The sequence below is a fragment of the Rhinopithecus bieti genome, unplaced genomic scaffold (assembly GCF_001698545.2).
Source record: "Rhinopithecus bieti isolate Rb0 unplaced genomic scaffold, ASM169854v2 scaffold_21075, whole genome shotgun sequence".
In the NCBI taxonomy this organism is placed as follows: Eukaryota; Metazoa; Chordata; class Mammalia; order Primates; family Cercopithecidae; genus Rhinopithecus; species Rhinopithecus bieti.
The window spans coordinates 43,268-57,678 of NW_016810102.1; the positions used below are offsets into that span (position 1 = coordinate 43,268).

The following is a 14,411-nucleotide window of genomic DNA, read 5'->3' on the forward strand; positions in this document are numbered from 1 at the left end:
ACAATTTAGTTGTACATTTTAAAATAAAAGTACAGAACTGAACAGTTTGTAATACAAAGGATAAATGCTAGTAATGGATACCTCATTTACCCTGATGTGATTATTACATATTACATACCTGTATCAAAACACGCCATATATGGCATAAATATAAAAACATACTATGTACCCATGAAAAATAAGAACAATAAATTTAAATAAGAAAAAATATAAATGTAAAACCTATGGGAATATTCTTTGACTTATTTTTTGCAGTTTAAAGCCACTGGCAAAAGAGATTACTAAACATGTTAGTCCACTATGTAACCAAATAGTATATTGCTATCATCATCTTTTACCTACACCATTGAGTAAGGTGGGGCAGGTTAAAGTTTGTGGCATAAAAATGCTTCACTGAATACACAACAGTCTTAACATGTTAAAATATGTTTAAAAATCTAAGTTCATACATAATCTAAAATTTTGAAATGTACTGCATTATGAAAAGCACAATTCATAAAATACTGAATTTTAACTAAAATTTAAAATTCACTCTAATGCAGAATATTACTCTGAACACCTACCTCATGCATGACTCAATATTATCAGTTAACCACAAGAGCCTCACTACTTAGATTTTCATCATGCGTCTTTCATTTTAATGTTCTTACTCTTCCATTAAAAAGGTCGTAAATAATGCCCATCTAATAAAAAAAAAATCTCTCATATCTTTGATGCAGCAACAGTTGATCACATGCTTTCACATGTGAATACAATAGGAATGTAGAAAAAGCCTGGACCAGGTGTGGTGGCTCATGCCTGTAATCCCAGCATTTTGGGAGGCTGACGCAGGCAGATCACCTGAGGTCGGGAGTTCGAGAGCAGCCTGACCAACACAGAGAAACCCTGTCTCTACTAAAAATACAAAATTAGCCGGGCGTGGTGGCACATGCCTGTAATCCCAGCTACTCGGGAGACTGAGGCAGGAGAATCTCTTGAACCCAGGAGGCGGAGGTTGCAGTGAGCTGAGATCATGCCATTGCACTCCAGCCTGGGCAACAAGAGCGAAACTCCGTCCAAAAAAACCAAAAAAACATGGATTTGAGAGTTTAATTACATCATTATTCACTTTTCAAAAAACCTGTAATTTTTTCCAAAGAAAACAGTGTACTTTGAATGTAAATATACCTCTGCAAAAAACTTTTTCACTATTAGTTACCTACCAACTTGTGTTTTGGATAACTTTCTGTACTCAGCACTCTGATTTTGTGTAATGTCTGAAGTGTCAGTATCTTAAGATATCTGTACTGTGAATTCTCTGATATTTATATAAACCTAATTTTGGATCATGTATTTCATATTTACTGTTGCAGTTGCAAAAATATATTTTAGTATAATTCCTCTCATGTTTTCTAAGCTGTTGTTGAGAAAGTATTTTTCCAAATTCATTACACTCATAGGGTTTTTCTCCAACGTAAGTTTTCTGGTATTGAACAAAGTCTGAACAACTGCTTCAGGGTTTTTCTCTAGTACAAAATGTGTACAGTAAGATCTATGATACAAGCAAAGGCACTACAAACCTCTTCGTATTTTTCATGTTTCTCTTCAAAACATTCTGCTGCACTTTACAGGCTTATATTGTCTGAAAGATCTTTTGACAGTAATTTCATTGATAACGCTTTTATTAAGTACCAACTTTCTGATGTTGAGTAAGATATGAGCAGATATTAATGACTTTTTCATTCTTTATACAATTTTTCTCAAGTATAAATGCTTTCCTGTGCAATAAGGTATGAGAATTGTTTTGTCACATTTGTCACACTTCTCGGAGTTTTCTCCAGTATGAATCATCTTATATACAATCAAGTGTGACAACCACTTAAAGGCTTTGTCACATTCTTCACATTTCTAGGAGTTCTCACCAGTATGATTTCTTTTATGTCTAGAAAAGTTTGAGGTGTTGTCAAAAGCACTGTCACGTCTTTTAGGTTTGTATGGTTTCTGTCCAGTATGAATTTTCTTATGTCGGGTAAGGTTTGAGGACCGGTTAAAAGCTTTGCCACATTCTTCACATTTGTAGGGTTTCTCTCCAGTATGAATTCTCTTATGTTTAGTAAGAGTTGAGGACCAGTTAAAGGCTCTGCCACATTCATTACATTTGTAAGGTTTCTCTCCAGTATGAACTCTCTTATGTTCAGTAAGGGTTGAGAATGCCCTAAAGGCGCTGCCACATTCTTCACATTTGTAGGGTTTTGTTCCTGTATGAATTATCTTATGTTTAGTAAGGATTGAAAATACACTAAAGACTTTGCCACAATCTTCACATTTGTAAGGTTTCTCTTCAGTATGAATTTTTTTATGTTTAGTAAGAGTTAAGGACTGGTTAAAGGCTTTGCCACATTCTTCACATTTGTAGGGATTCACTTCAGTATGAATTATCTTATGTTTAGTAAGATTTGAGAACTGGTTAAAGGCTTTTCCACATGTTTTACATTTGTAGAAATTCCCTCTAGTAGCAGTTTTCTTATGCTGAGTTAGTTGTGAAAGTATGCAACATGATTTGCCACATTCTTTACATTTGAAAGGTTTCTTTCCAGTATGTCTTTTCTTGTGTCTACTTGAATTTGAGAATTTATGAAGAACTTTAACATATTTATCACATGGAAATATTTTGCTCTGGGTAGTTGTCAAACATTGCTTAAGTCCATTATAACCTCTTTTGTGCACCTTATGTTCATCCACACTTTTACAGTCTTTTCTTAATTGTAAATTCTCATGTCCATATTTTCCATATCTTCTCAGTATCACTTTTTGAAAAGAATCTTTTAAGCCCTGCTTTGGCCAAAGGTCTTGGGCAAAATGAGAACACACAACTGAAAGAAATAAAAATAACAATTACTTCACTTACTAGACTCAGATGAATATACTTTACAAATCTAACCTATAAAAATATACAAACTACATAAGCAAGATGGCATAGCAAAATACCACAGGCCCTAATTCCTTCACAGACATATCAATGTAACAAAACATACTGACCAAGATACATTTGTGGAAAATTTATAAATGAGTTAAGTGTGTGCAGTGCCCCAGGTGAGCACAATGCAAAGAGCCATATAGAAGGAAAAGAAAAGTCTACTGCAGGCCGGGTACAGTGGCTCGTGCCTGTAGTCCCAGCATTTTGGGAGGCTGAGGCAGGAAGATCACAAGGTCAGGAGTTCAAGACCAGCCTGACCAACATGATGAAACCTCCTCTCTGGTAAAACCACAAAAATTAGCCAGGCGTGGTGGCGCATGCCTGTAATCCCAGCTACTCAGGAGGCTGAGGCAGGAGAGTCCCTTGAACCTGGAAGGTAGAGGCTGCAGTGAGCTGAGATCGCGCCACTGAACTACGGCCTGGGTGATCAGAGCAAAACTCTGTCTCAAAAAAAAAGAAGTAAATTGCAACTCTTGGTTTCTTTTTGAAAAGAGAAGAAAAATAGTGGCACACACATATTCATTTCAGACTTCTAGGGACCTTTCCAGACACTGATTTCTGTCTCTCATGACAAAATGCAAAAGAAATGGTGACATACTATGGAATGACAGTTTGAGTCAACTGAGACCCAAGGTGAATGTTGCAGCAGCAGAGAAACTGCAGTACCACAGACAGGGAACAGGTGTAGCAAGTGACTACTACTGACCCATGAACAAACTCCTCTAACTAAAAAACCCAAAAAATTTCAGAAAAGACACACTTTAAGAACATGTTTGAAAGACTACCAAAATCTCTAGCCAAGACAGTTGGTCTCAGACTATGACAAGACAAAGATACATTATAAAGATTGTGATGGGTAGCTTGTTTTAATGTCCAAATCTCAATAAAAAATTATAATGCATACAAAATATGAAGGCAACATGGCCTCATCAAAAACATTATAAAATTTTCTGAAAGCAACTATTAAAGAATGCAGCTGTAAAAATTAATTTTAAAAATTTAAAATAAATTGAATACTCAATGAATTAAATAGGGACAACTATTGAAAATCAGAAATATGAGGATTAAAACAAGTGTTAAAATATCAAAACAAACTATTAAGGTAAAATTACAAAAAAAAAACTAAAAAATTTTAAAAGTAGGAAAAACTGATGTAAACATGAAGATGCTCAACAAACTAGGATATACACACAGATATTTATAACACACACATATATAAGCACGATTTCAACAGTCACAGGCAAGAGAATCTTGGGAACTGCAAGATGAAAGTGATGTGTCATTTACAAGGATAGTCTTATGAGAAAACCAGTGAATTTGTCAAGAAAATTTTGCAGGCCAGAAAAAAACTGTGTGATATAGTCAAGTCCTTAAAAAAAAAAAAAAAAAAAAAGCTGCCAAGTGAGAATAATACCATCAGCAAAACTGTCCTACCAGATAAAAAGGAAAAGATCTTCCAAAATAACCAAATCCTGAAAAAGTATATTGGCACTCCATTTGCCCTACATATCAAAGATGGTGAAAAGGAGTTATTTCCACTGAAAATAACATGATGCAAGAAAACAACAGATAATCATATGAAAATACATAACTTTCTGGGAGAGATATGCACATACACAAAAATACTATTCCTTAGCATTACCATAATGGTGCAGTACACATTTTTAATTATTCTCTAGAACTTGAAAGATAAAAGCATAGAAACTATTATAAACAACTGTTAATGGACACACAACATAAAAAGATACAATTAGCACCATCAATAACAATGTTGAGGACAGATGTAACAAGGAAAAAACCTTGTATGCAGCCAAGCATGGTAGCTCATGCCTGTAATTCCAGCACTTTGGGAGGCCAAGGCGGGTGAATCACAAGGTCAAGAGTTCGAGACCAACCTGGCCAACATAGTGAAACCCTGTCTCTACTAAAAAAAATACAAAAATTAGCCAGGCATGGTGGCACGCGCCTGTAGTCCCAGCTACTTAGGAGGCTGAAGCAGAATTCTTTGAACCTGGGAAACGGAGGTTGTGGTAAGCCGAGATTGCGTCACTGCACTCCAGCCTCGGCAACAGAGTGAGACTCTGTCTCAAAAAACAGAACAAAACAAAAAAACTGTGTATGCAACTGAAGTTAATTTTTTTTACCAGGTTAAACTATATTGTTGTATCTTTTAGAGGTTTTATGTAATCCCCAAGTTACCCCCAAAAATATCTGTATGGATACACAAATAAGAAAGAAATGAAAGCATCAAAGGAAGACAAAGAAAAATGAGGGACAAAGATACAAGAATCAAATAAAACAACTAATAAAATGACATTATAAGACTTTCTCCTTCAGAAAATTATTTGAATATATATAATTAACTTTCCAATCAAGAGACATACATTTAATAAAGGGATTTATTTAAAAAATTGAAAAATCGGCCAGGCGCGGTGGCTCATGCCTGTAATCCCAGCACTTTGGGAGGCTGAGGCGGTGGATCACCTTAGGTCAGGAGTTTTAGACAAGCGTGACCAATATGGTGAAACCCCGTCTCTTCTAAAAATACAAAAATGAGCCAGACATGGTGGCAGACACCTGTAATCCCAGCTACTTGGGAGGCTGAGGCAGGAGAATTGCTTGAACCTGGGAGGCAGAGGTTGCAATGAGCTGAGATGGTACCACTGCACTACTCTAGCCTGGGTGACAGAACAAGATTCCCACTAAAAAAAAAAGAAAGAAAAAAAAAAAAAAAAAGAAAAGAAAAATCGAGATCCAATTTGCCTTTCTACAAGAGTCAGAAAAGATCTAATAATAAAAAGACTGAAAGTGGCAAGATGGAAGTAGACATTCCATGCAAATATTAACAAAACGAGAGCAGCAGACATCAAAACAGTATTCCAAGCTACATCTTAAGTCATATTTTATAAAATGTACTTTAAGTCAAAACTCCAAAGAGACAAATAAGGACATTAAACAATAACAGATTCATGAGAACCTATGACAAATTTGCGTGTGTGTGTGTGTGTGTGTGTATGTGTGTCTCACATTAGGGTTCCAAATATATAAAGCAAATATCAACAGAATTGAAGAAACACATAGAGAACAATTATAGAATATTTTAATATCCCATTTTCTATAATAAGAATAAAACAAGACAGAATATTAGTAAGAGAACAGAGGACCTGAAGGCAGTATAAAACAAATATTCCTAACATAGGTATACAAAACTCAACAACATTAAGATACACACCCTTATCGATAGCTCATACAACTTTCTTCTCGATAGGCCACCAAATAAGTCAAAAAAGTCTTAAAAAGTATTTTAGAACTGAAATATTATGGATTACTTTCCATAACAAAAATAGAATGACAATATAAAACAATAATATTAAAAGCTAACACGTTTACAAATATATAGAAATTAAACCAAATTCTTTAGCATTCTTTTGTTCAAAAGTTGAAATATTGTGAAGATGTCTATACTGCTCAATACGCAAGATTTAATGCAATGTTTTCCCAATTTCTCATTGCATTTTTGAAGACATAAAAACAGCAACCCTTAAAGTATATGGAATCTCAAGGGACAATAAAGTACCTAACAATCTTCAAAAACAGGAACAATGTTGGAAGCATTATAGTTTCTGATTTTAAAACGTATTATGAAGCTACAGAATTAAAACAATTTGCTACAAGTATAAAGGTTAAAAAAAAGTAGACAAAATAGAATGTAGCACATATATATACGGTCATATGAAGAGTCATTTTCATACCCATAATTATTATACCATTGCTACTGAAAGCCAATAGGTAAAAGCAAAACAAGTTTCTGTCACCAAATCATTCAGTAGGTACAATCTGAAATATAACAATACTTGGCTGGGCACTGTGGCTCATGCCTGTAATCCTAGCACTTTGGGAGGCTGAGGGCAGATCACATGAGGTCAGGAGTTCGAGACCAGCCTGGCTAACATGGTGAAACCCCGACTCTACTAAAAATACAAAAATTAGCTGGGCATGATGGCACTCGCCTATAATCCCAGCTACTTGGGAGGCTAAGGCAGTAGAATCGCTTGAATCCCGAGGGCCAGAGGTTGCAGTGACCCAAGATCATACCACTGTACTCCAATCTGGGTGAAAGAGTGAGAATCTGTATTATAAAAAAAAAAAACAAAACACACACACACACAAAACAAACAACAACAACAACAAAACTGCACTGTCATTCAGTTTTCAAAAAGCAGAAGATAGTCTAACAACTATAAAGATAAATTTTGATGACATTATGCAAAATAAAATGAGCCAGCCATAAAAAGACAGAGATTGTTGAGATATATGATGCAGTTACACTCCTAGAAAAAAAAGACTGGTGTTTGAAAAGTGCCATGAAAATGGGAAAAATTGGTAGTTGTTTAATATGTGTTGAGACTTAGCTTTGCAAGATAAAAACATTTTAATAAAATGTTGCATAATTATGACTCAAGTGAATATTTAAGAATATTTATTGTAAATTTTGTGATTTTTTTTTTGTTTTTTAAATTTTGAGACAGTCTTGCTCTTTCACCCAGACTGGAGTGCAGTGGCACCATCTCGGCTCACTGCAGCCTCCACATCCTCAGCTCAAGTGATTCTCATGCCTCAGCCTCCAGAGAAGCTGGGATTACAGGCATGCACTACCACACCTGGTTAATGTTTTATATTTTTAGTAGAGACAGGGTTTCACCACGTTGGCCAGGCTGGTCTCGAACTACTGACCTCATGTAATCTACCCGCCTTGGCCTCCCAAAGTGCTGGGATTACAGGTGTGACATGGACTAATCACTTGATCCCAGGAGTTTGACACCAGCCTGAGTAACATGGCAAAGCCCTGTCTCTACAAATAATACAAAGAAACTAGCCAGGCATGGTGGCTCACACCTGTAATCCAGCACTTTGGGAGGCCAAGGCAGGAGGATCACTTGAGGTCAGGAGTTCAAGACCAGCCCGGCCAATATGATGAAACCCCATCTCTACTAAAAATACAAAAATTAGTGGCTCTAATCCCAGCTACCCAGGAGGCTGAGGCAGGAGAATCACTTGAACCTGGGAGGTAGAGGTTGCAGTGAGCCAAGATCGTGCCACCGCACTCCAGCCTGAGCGACAGAGTGAGACTCTGTCTCAGGGGAAAAAAAACAAAAAAACAAAAACAAAGAAACTAACTGGGTGTCATGGTATGTACTTGTAACCCAGATACTGGAGAGACTGAAATGATAGAATCATCTGAGTTTGGAAGGTTGAGGCTGCAGTGAGCCAAGATCACACCACTGCAAACCAGCATAGTTGACAGAATGAGACCCTATCTTGAAAATAAATAAATAAATACAATTATTAAAAGAAAAAAAAAAAGGAAATAGAATGCCAGAGTGGCTTAAGAAAAAAGCATAAAATATGCTACCTACAAGAGACTCATTTTAGCATTGAGTCAAATAGGTCACAGATTGGAAAATATCTGTATTCCGTGAAAATAGTAACCACAAGTGGGTGAGGTGGTCATAATCATTTGACACAATACGCTTTAAGTATTAGTGGTTGGGCATGGTGGTTCACACCTGTAATCCCAGCACTTTGAGAGGCCGAGCTGGGTGGGTCACCTGAGGTCAGGAGTTCGAGACCAGCCTGGTCAACATGGTGAAACCCTATCTCTACAAAACTACAAAAATTAGCCAGGCATGATGGTGGGGGAGTGCCTGTAATCCCAGTTACTTGGGAGGCTGAGGTGGAAGAATGACTTGAAACTGGGAGATGGAGATTACAGTGAGCCAAGATCGTGCCATTGCACTCCAGCCTGGGCAAGAGAGCAAGACTCTGTCTCAAAAAAAGAAAAAGAAAGAAAAAAAAAAAGCATTAGCATGAGGCAAAGATTGATATTACATAATGGTAAAATAGGTCAATTTGCCAGGAATTCATAACTATTATATCTATCTATCTGCGTATGTATGTATAACATCAGGGCTCCAATATATATATAGCAATTACCGACAAAAGTGAAGCAGGAAATACATACCAACATAATAATTGTAGACTTCAAGACCCCATTTTCAAAAACAGAAAATAGAAAATTCAAATAAATTAATAAAACAAAGAAAACTTAAGGCCAGGTGTGGTAGCTTATGCCTGTAATCCCAACACTTTATTGGGCTGAGACAGGCAGATCACCTGAGGTCAGAAGTTTGAGGCCAGCCTGACCAACATGGCAAAACCCCATCTCTAATAAAAATACAAAAATTAGCTGGGTGTGGTGGTGGGCACCTGTAATCCAACTACTTGAGAGGCTGAGGAAGGAGAATCGCTTGAACCCAGGAGGCAGAGGTTACAGTGAGCCAAGACTGCATCATTGCACTCCAGCCTGGGTAACAGAGCAAGACTCCATCTAAAAAAAAAAAAAAAAAAAAAATAGAAAACTTAGACTTTATAGACCGTATTAATCATTTTGCATATAGAGGAATACCTGAGAGGGGATAATGTATAAAGAAAATAAGGTTTACTTGGCTCACCCTTTAGCAGACTATACAAGAAGTGTGTGCCAGCATCTGCTTCTGGTGAGGGTCTCAGGAAGCTTACAATCACGATGAAAGGCAAAGAGTGGACATATCACATGGTGAGAGAGCAAGTGTGAGCAAGTGTGAACCAGCTTTCATTTGAATTAATAAAGTGTAAGCTTTCTGATTACCAAGAGGATGGTGCCAAGCTATTCATGAGAAATTTTGCCTCATGACCAAAATAACTCCCATCAGTTCCCATTATCCAACATTGAGGATTATATTGCAGCATGATATTTGGAGAACATGGACATTCAAACCATATTATAGATCAACTAGGCTTAACAGACATGCAGAAAATTTACCAGTCAAATGCAAGAGATTACACAATATTTTTATTTACACCTGGTGTATTCTGTTAGGACACATATCAACTCATTTAATTTAAGAATACCATGGCCAGGCACAGTGGCTCACGCCTGTAATTCCAGCACTTTAGGAGGCCGAGGCGGGCGGATCACGAGGTCAGGAGATAGAGACCATCCTGGCTAACATGATGAAACTCCATCTCTACTAAAAATATAAAAAAAAAAATAGCCGGGTGTGGGGTGTGGTGGTTGGCGCCTGTAGTCCCAGCTACTTGGGAAGCTGAGGCAGGAGAATGGTGTGAACCTGGGAGGCGGAGCTTGCAGTGAGCCAAGATTGAGCCACAGCACTCCAGCCTGGGTGACAGAGCGAGACTCCGTCTCAGACCAAAAAAAAAGAATACCAGGCAGGCGCAGTGGCTCATGCCTATAATCTCATCGCTTTGGGAGATCAAGGTGAAAGAATCATGTGTTTTGAGACCAGCGTGCACAACCTAGAGAGTCCTTGCCCCTACAAATAATTTAAAAAATTAACCAGACACGGTAATGCATGTCTGTAGTCCCCAACTACTCAAAAGCCTGAGGTAAAAGGATCACTTGAGCCAAGGAGGCTGAGGCTGCAGCCAGTGAAAATCATGCCCACTGCACTCCAGCCGGGATGACAGATTAAGATCCTGTCCCAAAACAACAAGTATAGAGGACCAAAATTATACACTGTGTGTTTTCTGACCAAAAATGAATGATACTAGGAATTAAAAGTAAAACTGGCAAATCTTAAAATATATGAAAATAAAATACTCTTCAACATATTTTTGCTCAGGGGTCAAAACATTAAATTTTTTAAAAAATATCGGCCAGGCACGGTGGCTCACGCCTGTAATCCCAGCACTTTGGGAGGTCGAGGTGGGTGGATCATCTGAGATCAGGAGTTTGAGACCAGCCTGGCCAACATGGTGAAACCCAGTCTCTACTAAAAAAAATACAAAAATTAGCCAGGTGTGATAGTGTGAACCTGTAATCCCAACTAATCAGGAGGCTGAGGCAGGAGAATCGCTTGAACCTGAGAAGCAGAGGTTGCAGTAAGCCAAAATTGTGCCACAGCACTCCAGCCTGAACATACAAATTCAATATAATTTCTACAAAAAATCCCAATAGCACAGATTTTACAGAAATATTGTTAAATTTTGATTATGAACTGTAGTCAAATATCCATGAAAAAGAACAAACAGACATTATACTTTCTGATTTCAAAACATATTAAAAGATACAATAACCAAAACAGCATGGTACTGATGCAAAAACAGATAAACAAATGAAAGAACAGAACAGGGAACTCAAAAATGAACTCTTCTGTATATGATCAAATGATCTTCCACAAAGTTGTCATGAGCACAATAGAGAAAAGATATTCTCTTCAAAATATAATGTTGAAAACTGGACCTCAACACTGATAACAGAAGATTGGATTATTTCCGTGAACCATATATGAAAAATATTTTAAATAAGATACTTAGAAAATTGGTCAGGTGCGGTAGCTCACGCCTGTAATCCCAGCACTTTGGGAGGCCAAGGTGGGAGGATCAGATCAGGAGTTTGAGACCAGCCTGGCCAACATGATGAAACCCCGTCTCTACTAAAAATACAAAAATTAGCCGGGTATGGTGGTGCACATCTGTAATCCTACCTACTTAAGAGGCTGAGGCAGGAAAATTGCTTGAACCTGGGAGGTGGAGGGTGCAGTGAGCCGAGATCATGCCACTGCACTCCAGTCTAGGTGACAGAGCAAGACTCCATCTCAAAAAAAAAAAAAAAAAGGTACTTAGAAAAAAATATAGGGCAAAGACATGACATTGGTCTTGGCAACATTCTCTTAGACATGACATTAAATGCATAAAGCAACAAACATAAAGAATAAAAAAATTTAACTACACTATATTTCAAAACTTTTGCACATCAAAGAAAACATTCAATAATGTGACAATGCCTCTTACTAAATGGGTGATAACATTTGCAAATCACATGTGATGCGAGTTAATATTCAGAATATATAAACAACTCTTAAAACAGAAAAATAAAGTTGAATAACTTGGTTTAGAAATGGATAATTAATTTAATGATATTTTCATCAAAGATACACAGGCCAGGCACGGTGACTAGTGCTTATAATCCCAGCACTTTGGGAGCCTGAGGCAGGAAGGTTATTGAAGGTCAGTAGCTCGAGACTAGACTGGCTAACATGGTGAAACCCCGTCTTTACTAAAAATACAAAAATTAGCCAGGTGTGGTGGCGCACACCTGTAATTCCAGTTACTTGGAAGGCTGAAGCAGGAGAACCGGTTGAACCCGGGAAGGCTGGAGGTTGCAATGAGCTGAGATCACGCCACTGCACTTCAGCCTGGGCAATACAGTCCATTTCAAAAACACACACACACACACACACACAACACACACACACAAATGGGAAAAAGTGTTTGAAAGGACACACAAAATTACTAATTTATAGAGAAATGCATAAAAATCACAATAAAAAATAAAATCATCTCACATCCAACAGAATGGCCACTACTAATTTTTAAAAACATCAAATCTTAATCATTTTATTGGAAAATAAAACCCACGTTCATTGTTGGTGAAAACCAGATGCAGCCATTATTTAAAACTCTTATAAATGTTCCTCAGATAATTAAAAATGAAATAATCACCAAATACAACAATCCTATTTATGAATCTGTATCCAAAACATGCAACACAGGACCTGAAAGACATATTTGAACTTTCATGTTTGTTATACCACTATTCACAAAACCCAAAAGGCTGAAGCAACCCAGATATTCCTTGAAGACATCAAAAAATATAACATATACATAAAATGGAATATTATTGAGCCTTAAAGAGAAAATCATGTCACATTTTAAGATAAACTTTGAGAATATTGTCTCCTGAAATAAGCCAGTGACAAAATGATGGATACTATATGATTCCACTTATATGAGATAGTAGTCACACTAATCAAAACAGGAAGTTGAAGGGTGTTTGTCAAGGGCCAAAGAGAGTAAAATGAACAGTTGTTACTTAATGGGTATTGAGTTTCAGTTTTACAAAATATAAAATTTCTAGAAGTTTTTAACATAACAATGTGAATATACTTCACATGTCTGAAATGTACAGCTTTTTTTTAATTCTTTTTTGAGACAGGGTCTCACTCTGTCATCCAAGTTGGAGTACACAATTTTGGCTCAATGCAACATCAAACTCTAAGGCTCAAGTTATCCTCCCCTCTCAATCTCTCTAGTAGCTGGGACCATAGGCGCACACCACCATGCCTGACTATTATTAAAAATTATTTGTAGAGGCCGGGCGCGGTGGCTCAAGCCTGTAATCCCAGCACTTTGGGAGGCCGAGCAGACGCGCCGCGTGCCGAGGTCAGGGCAGATCGAGACCATTCCGTGCCGTAAACCACGGTGAAACCCCATCTCTTGACTAAAAATACAAAAACTAGCCAGGTGAGTGGGCGCGGCGCCTGTAGCTCCCAGGCCTACTCAGCGAGGCGCAGCGTGCAGAATTCGCCGTAAAACCCTGGAGGCTTGCAGAGCTTGCAGCTGAGCTGAGATCTGCGCCACTGCACTCCAGTCCGGCGACATGCAGCGCCAGACTCCGCCTCAAAAAAAAAAAAAACAAAAATTATTTGGTAGAGAGGGCGTCTTCATATGCCCTTGCGCCCGGGTGTGGTCTCAAACATTTGGCGTTCAAGTGATTCTTCTGTTTGGCCTTTCAATAATCTGCGGCATTACAGATGCTGAGCCCCCAATCATACCTGCGCCCTGAAACGTACACTTAAATAGATTTAAGATAGCAAATTTTATGTTATGTGTTTTACAAGAATTACTTTTTTAAAAGAAAACTGAAAAAATACACAATTATAAATCTTTCCAAAATTACCTTCAAATAACAAAAGTGTTTTTCTTACATAAGGAAAACATATATTCAGGCCAGGTGCAGTGTCTCACACCTGTAATCCCAGCACTTTGGGAGGCCAAGGCGGCAGATCACGAGGTCAGGAGATCAAGACCATCCTGGCTAACATAGTGAAACCTCGTCTCTACTAAAAATACAAAAAAATTGGCCGAGTGTGGTGGTGGGTGCCTGTAGTCCCAGCTACTCTGGAAGCTGAGGCAGGAGAATGGCATGAATCCGGGAGGCGGAGCTTGCAGTGAGCCAAGATTGTGCCACTGCACTCCAGCCTGGGTGACAAAGCGAGACTCCATCTCAAAAAAAAAAAAAAACAACAACAACAACAACAAAAATACACATTGTTAAAAACACATGGTGAAAAGAAGACTACTTCCATGACTACTCACTTAGATAAAACAACCATTGAAAATCATCTAAGAAAGAATATATACAAGATAAGCCATGACCAAAATTGAGGTCATATTTATAGACAATAACACACATATATATAAAATCTGATTGTGATAGACATGACTAACTTACCTCTTAATTAAACTTCACATTGTCTTAAAGTATACAAACAGAATTGCAAATTGTCTAAAATTATATGTAAGTAAAAAACAAAAAACACAATACACTGAT

General features: G+C 37.6%; 1 protein-coding gene across 1 annotated transcript in view; it reads right to left on the reverse strand.

The window, feature by feature from the left end:
- Positions 1 to 1,643: 1,643 nt before the first annotated feature.
- Positions 1,644 to 14,411, reverse strand: part of LOC108541731 (zinc finger protein 273) — a 33,394-nt gene continuing 20,626 nt past the window's right edge. The window contains exon 4 of the mRNA XM_017891357.1: positions 1,644 to 2,852. Within this exon, the coding sequence (XP_017746846.1) occupies positions 1,888 to 2,852 (965 nt within the window). The 3' untranslated portion in view covers positions 1,644 to 1,887. The remainder of the gene's footprint in view (positions 2,853 to 14,411) is intronic.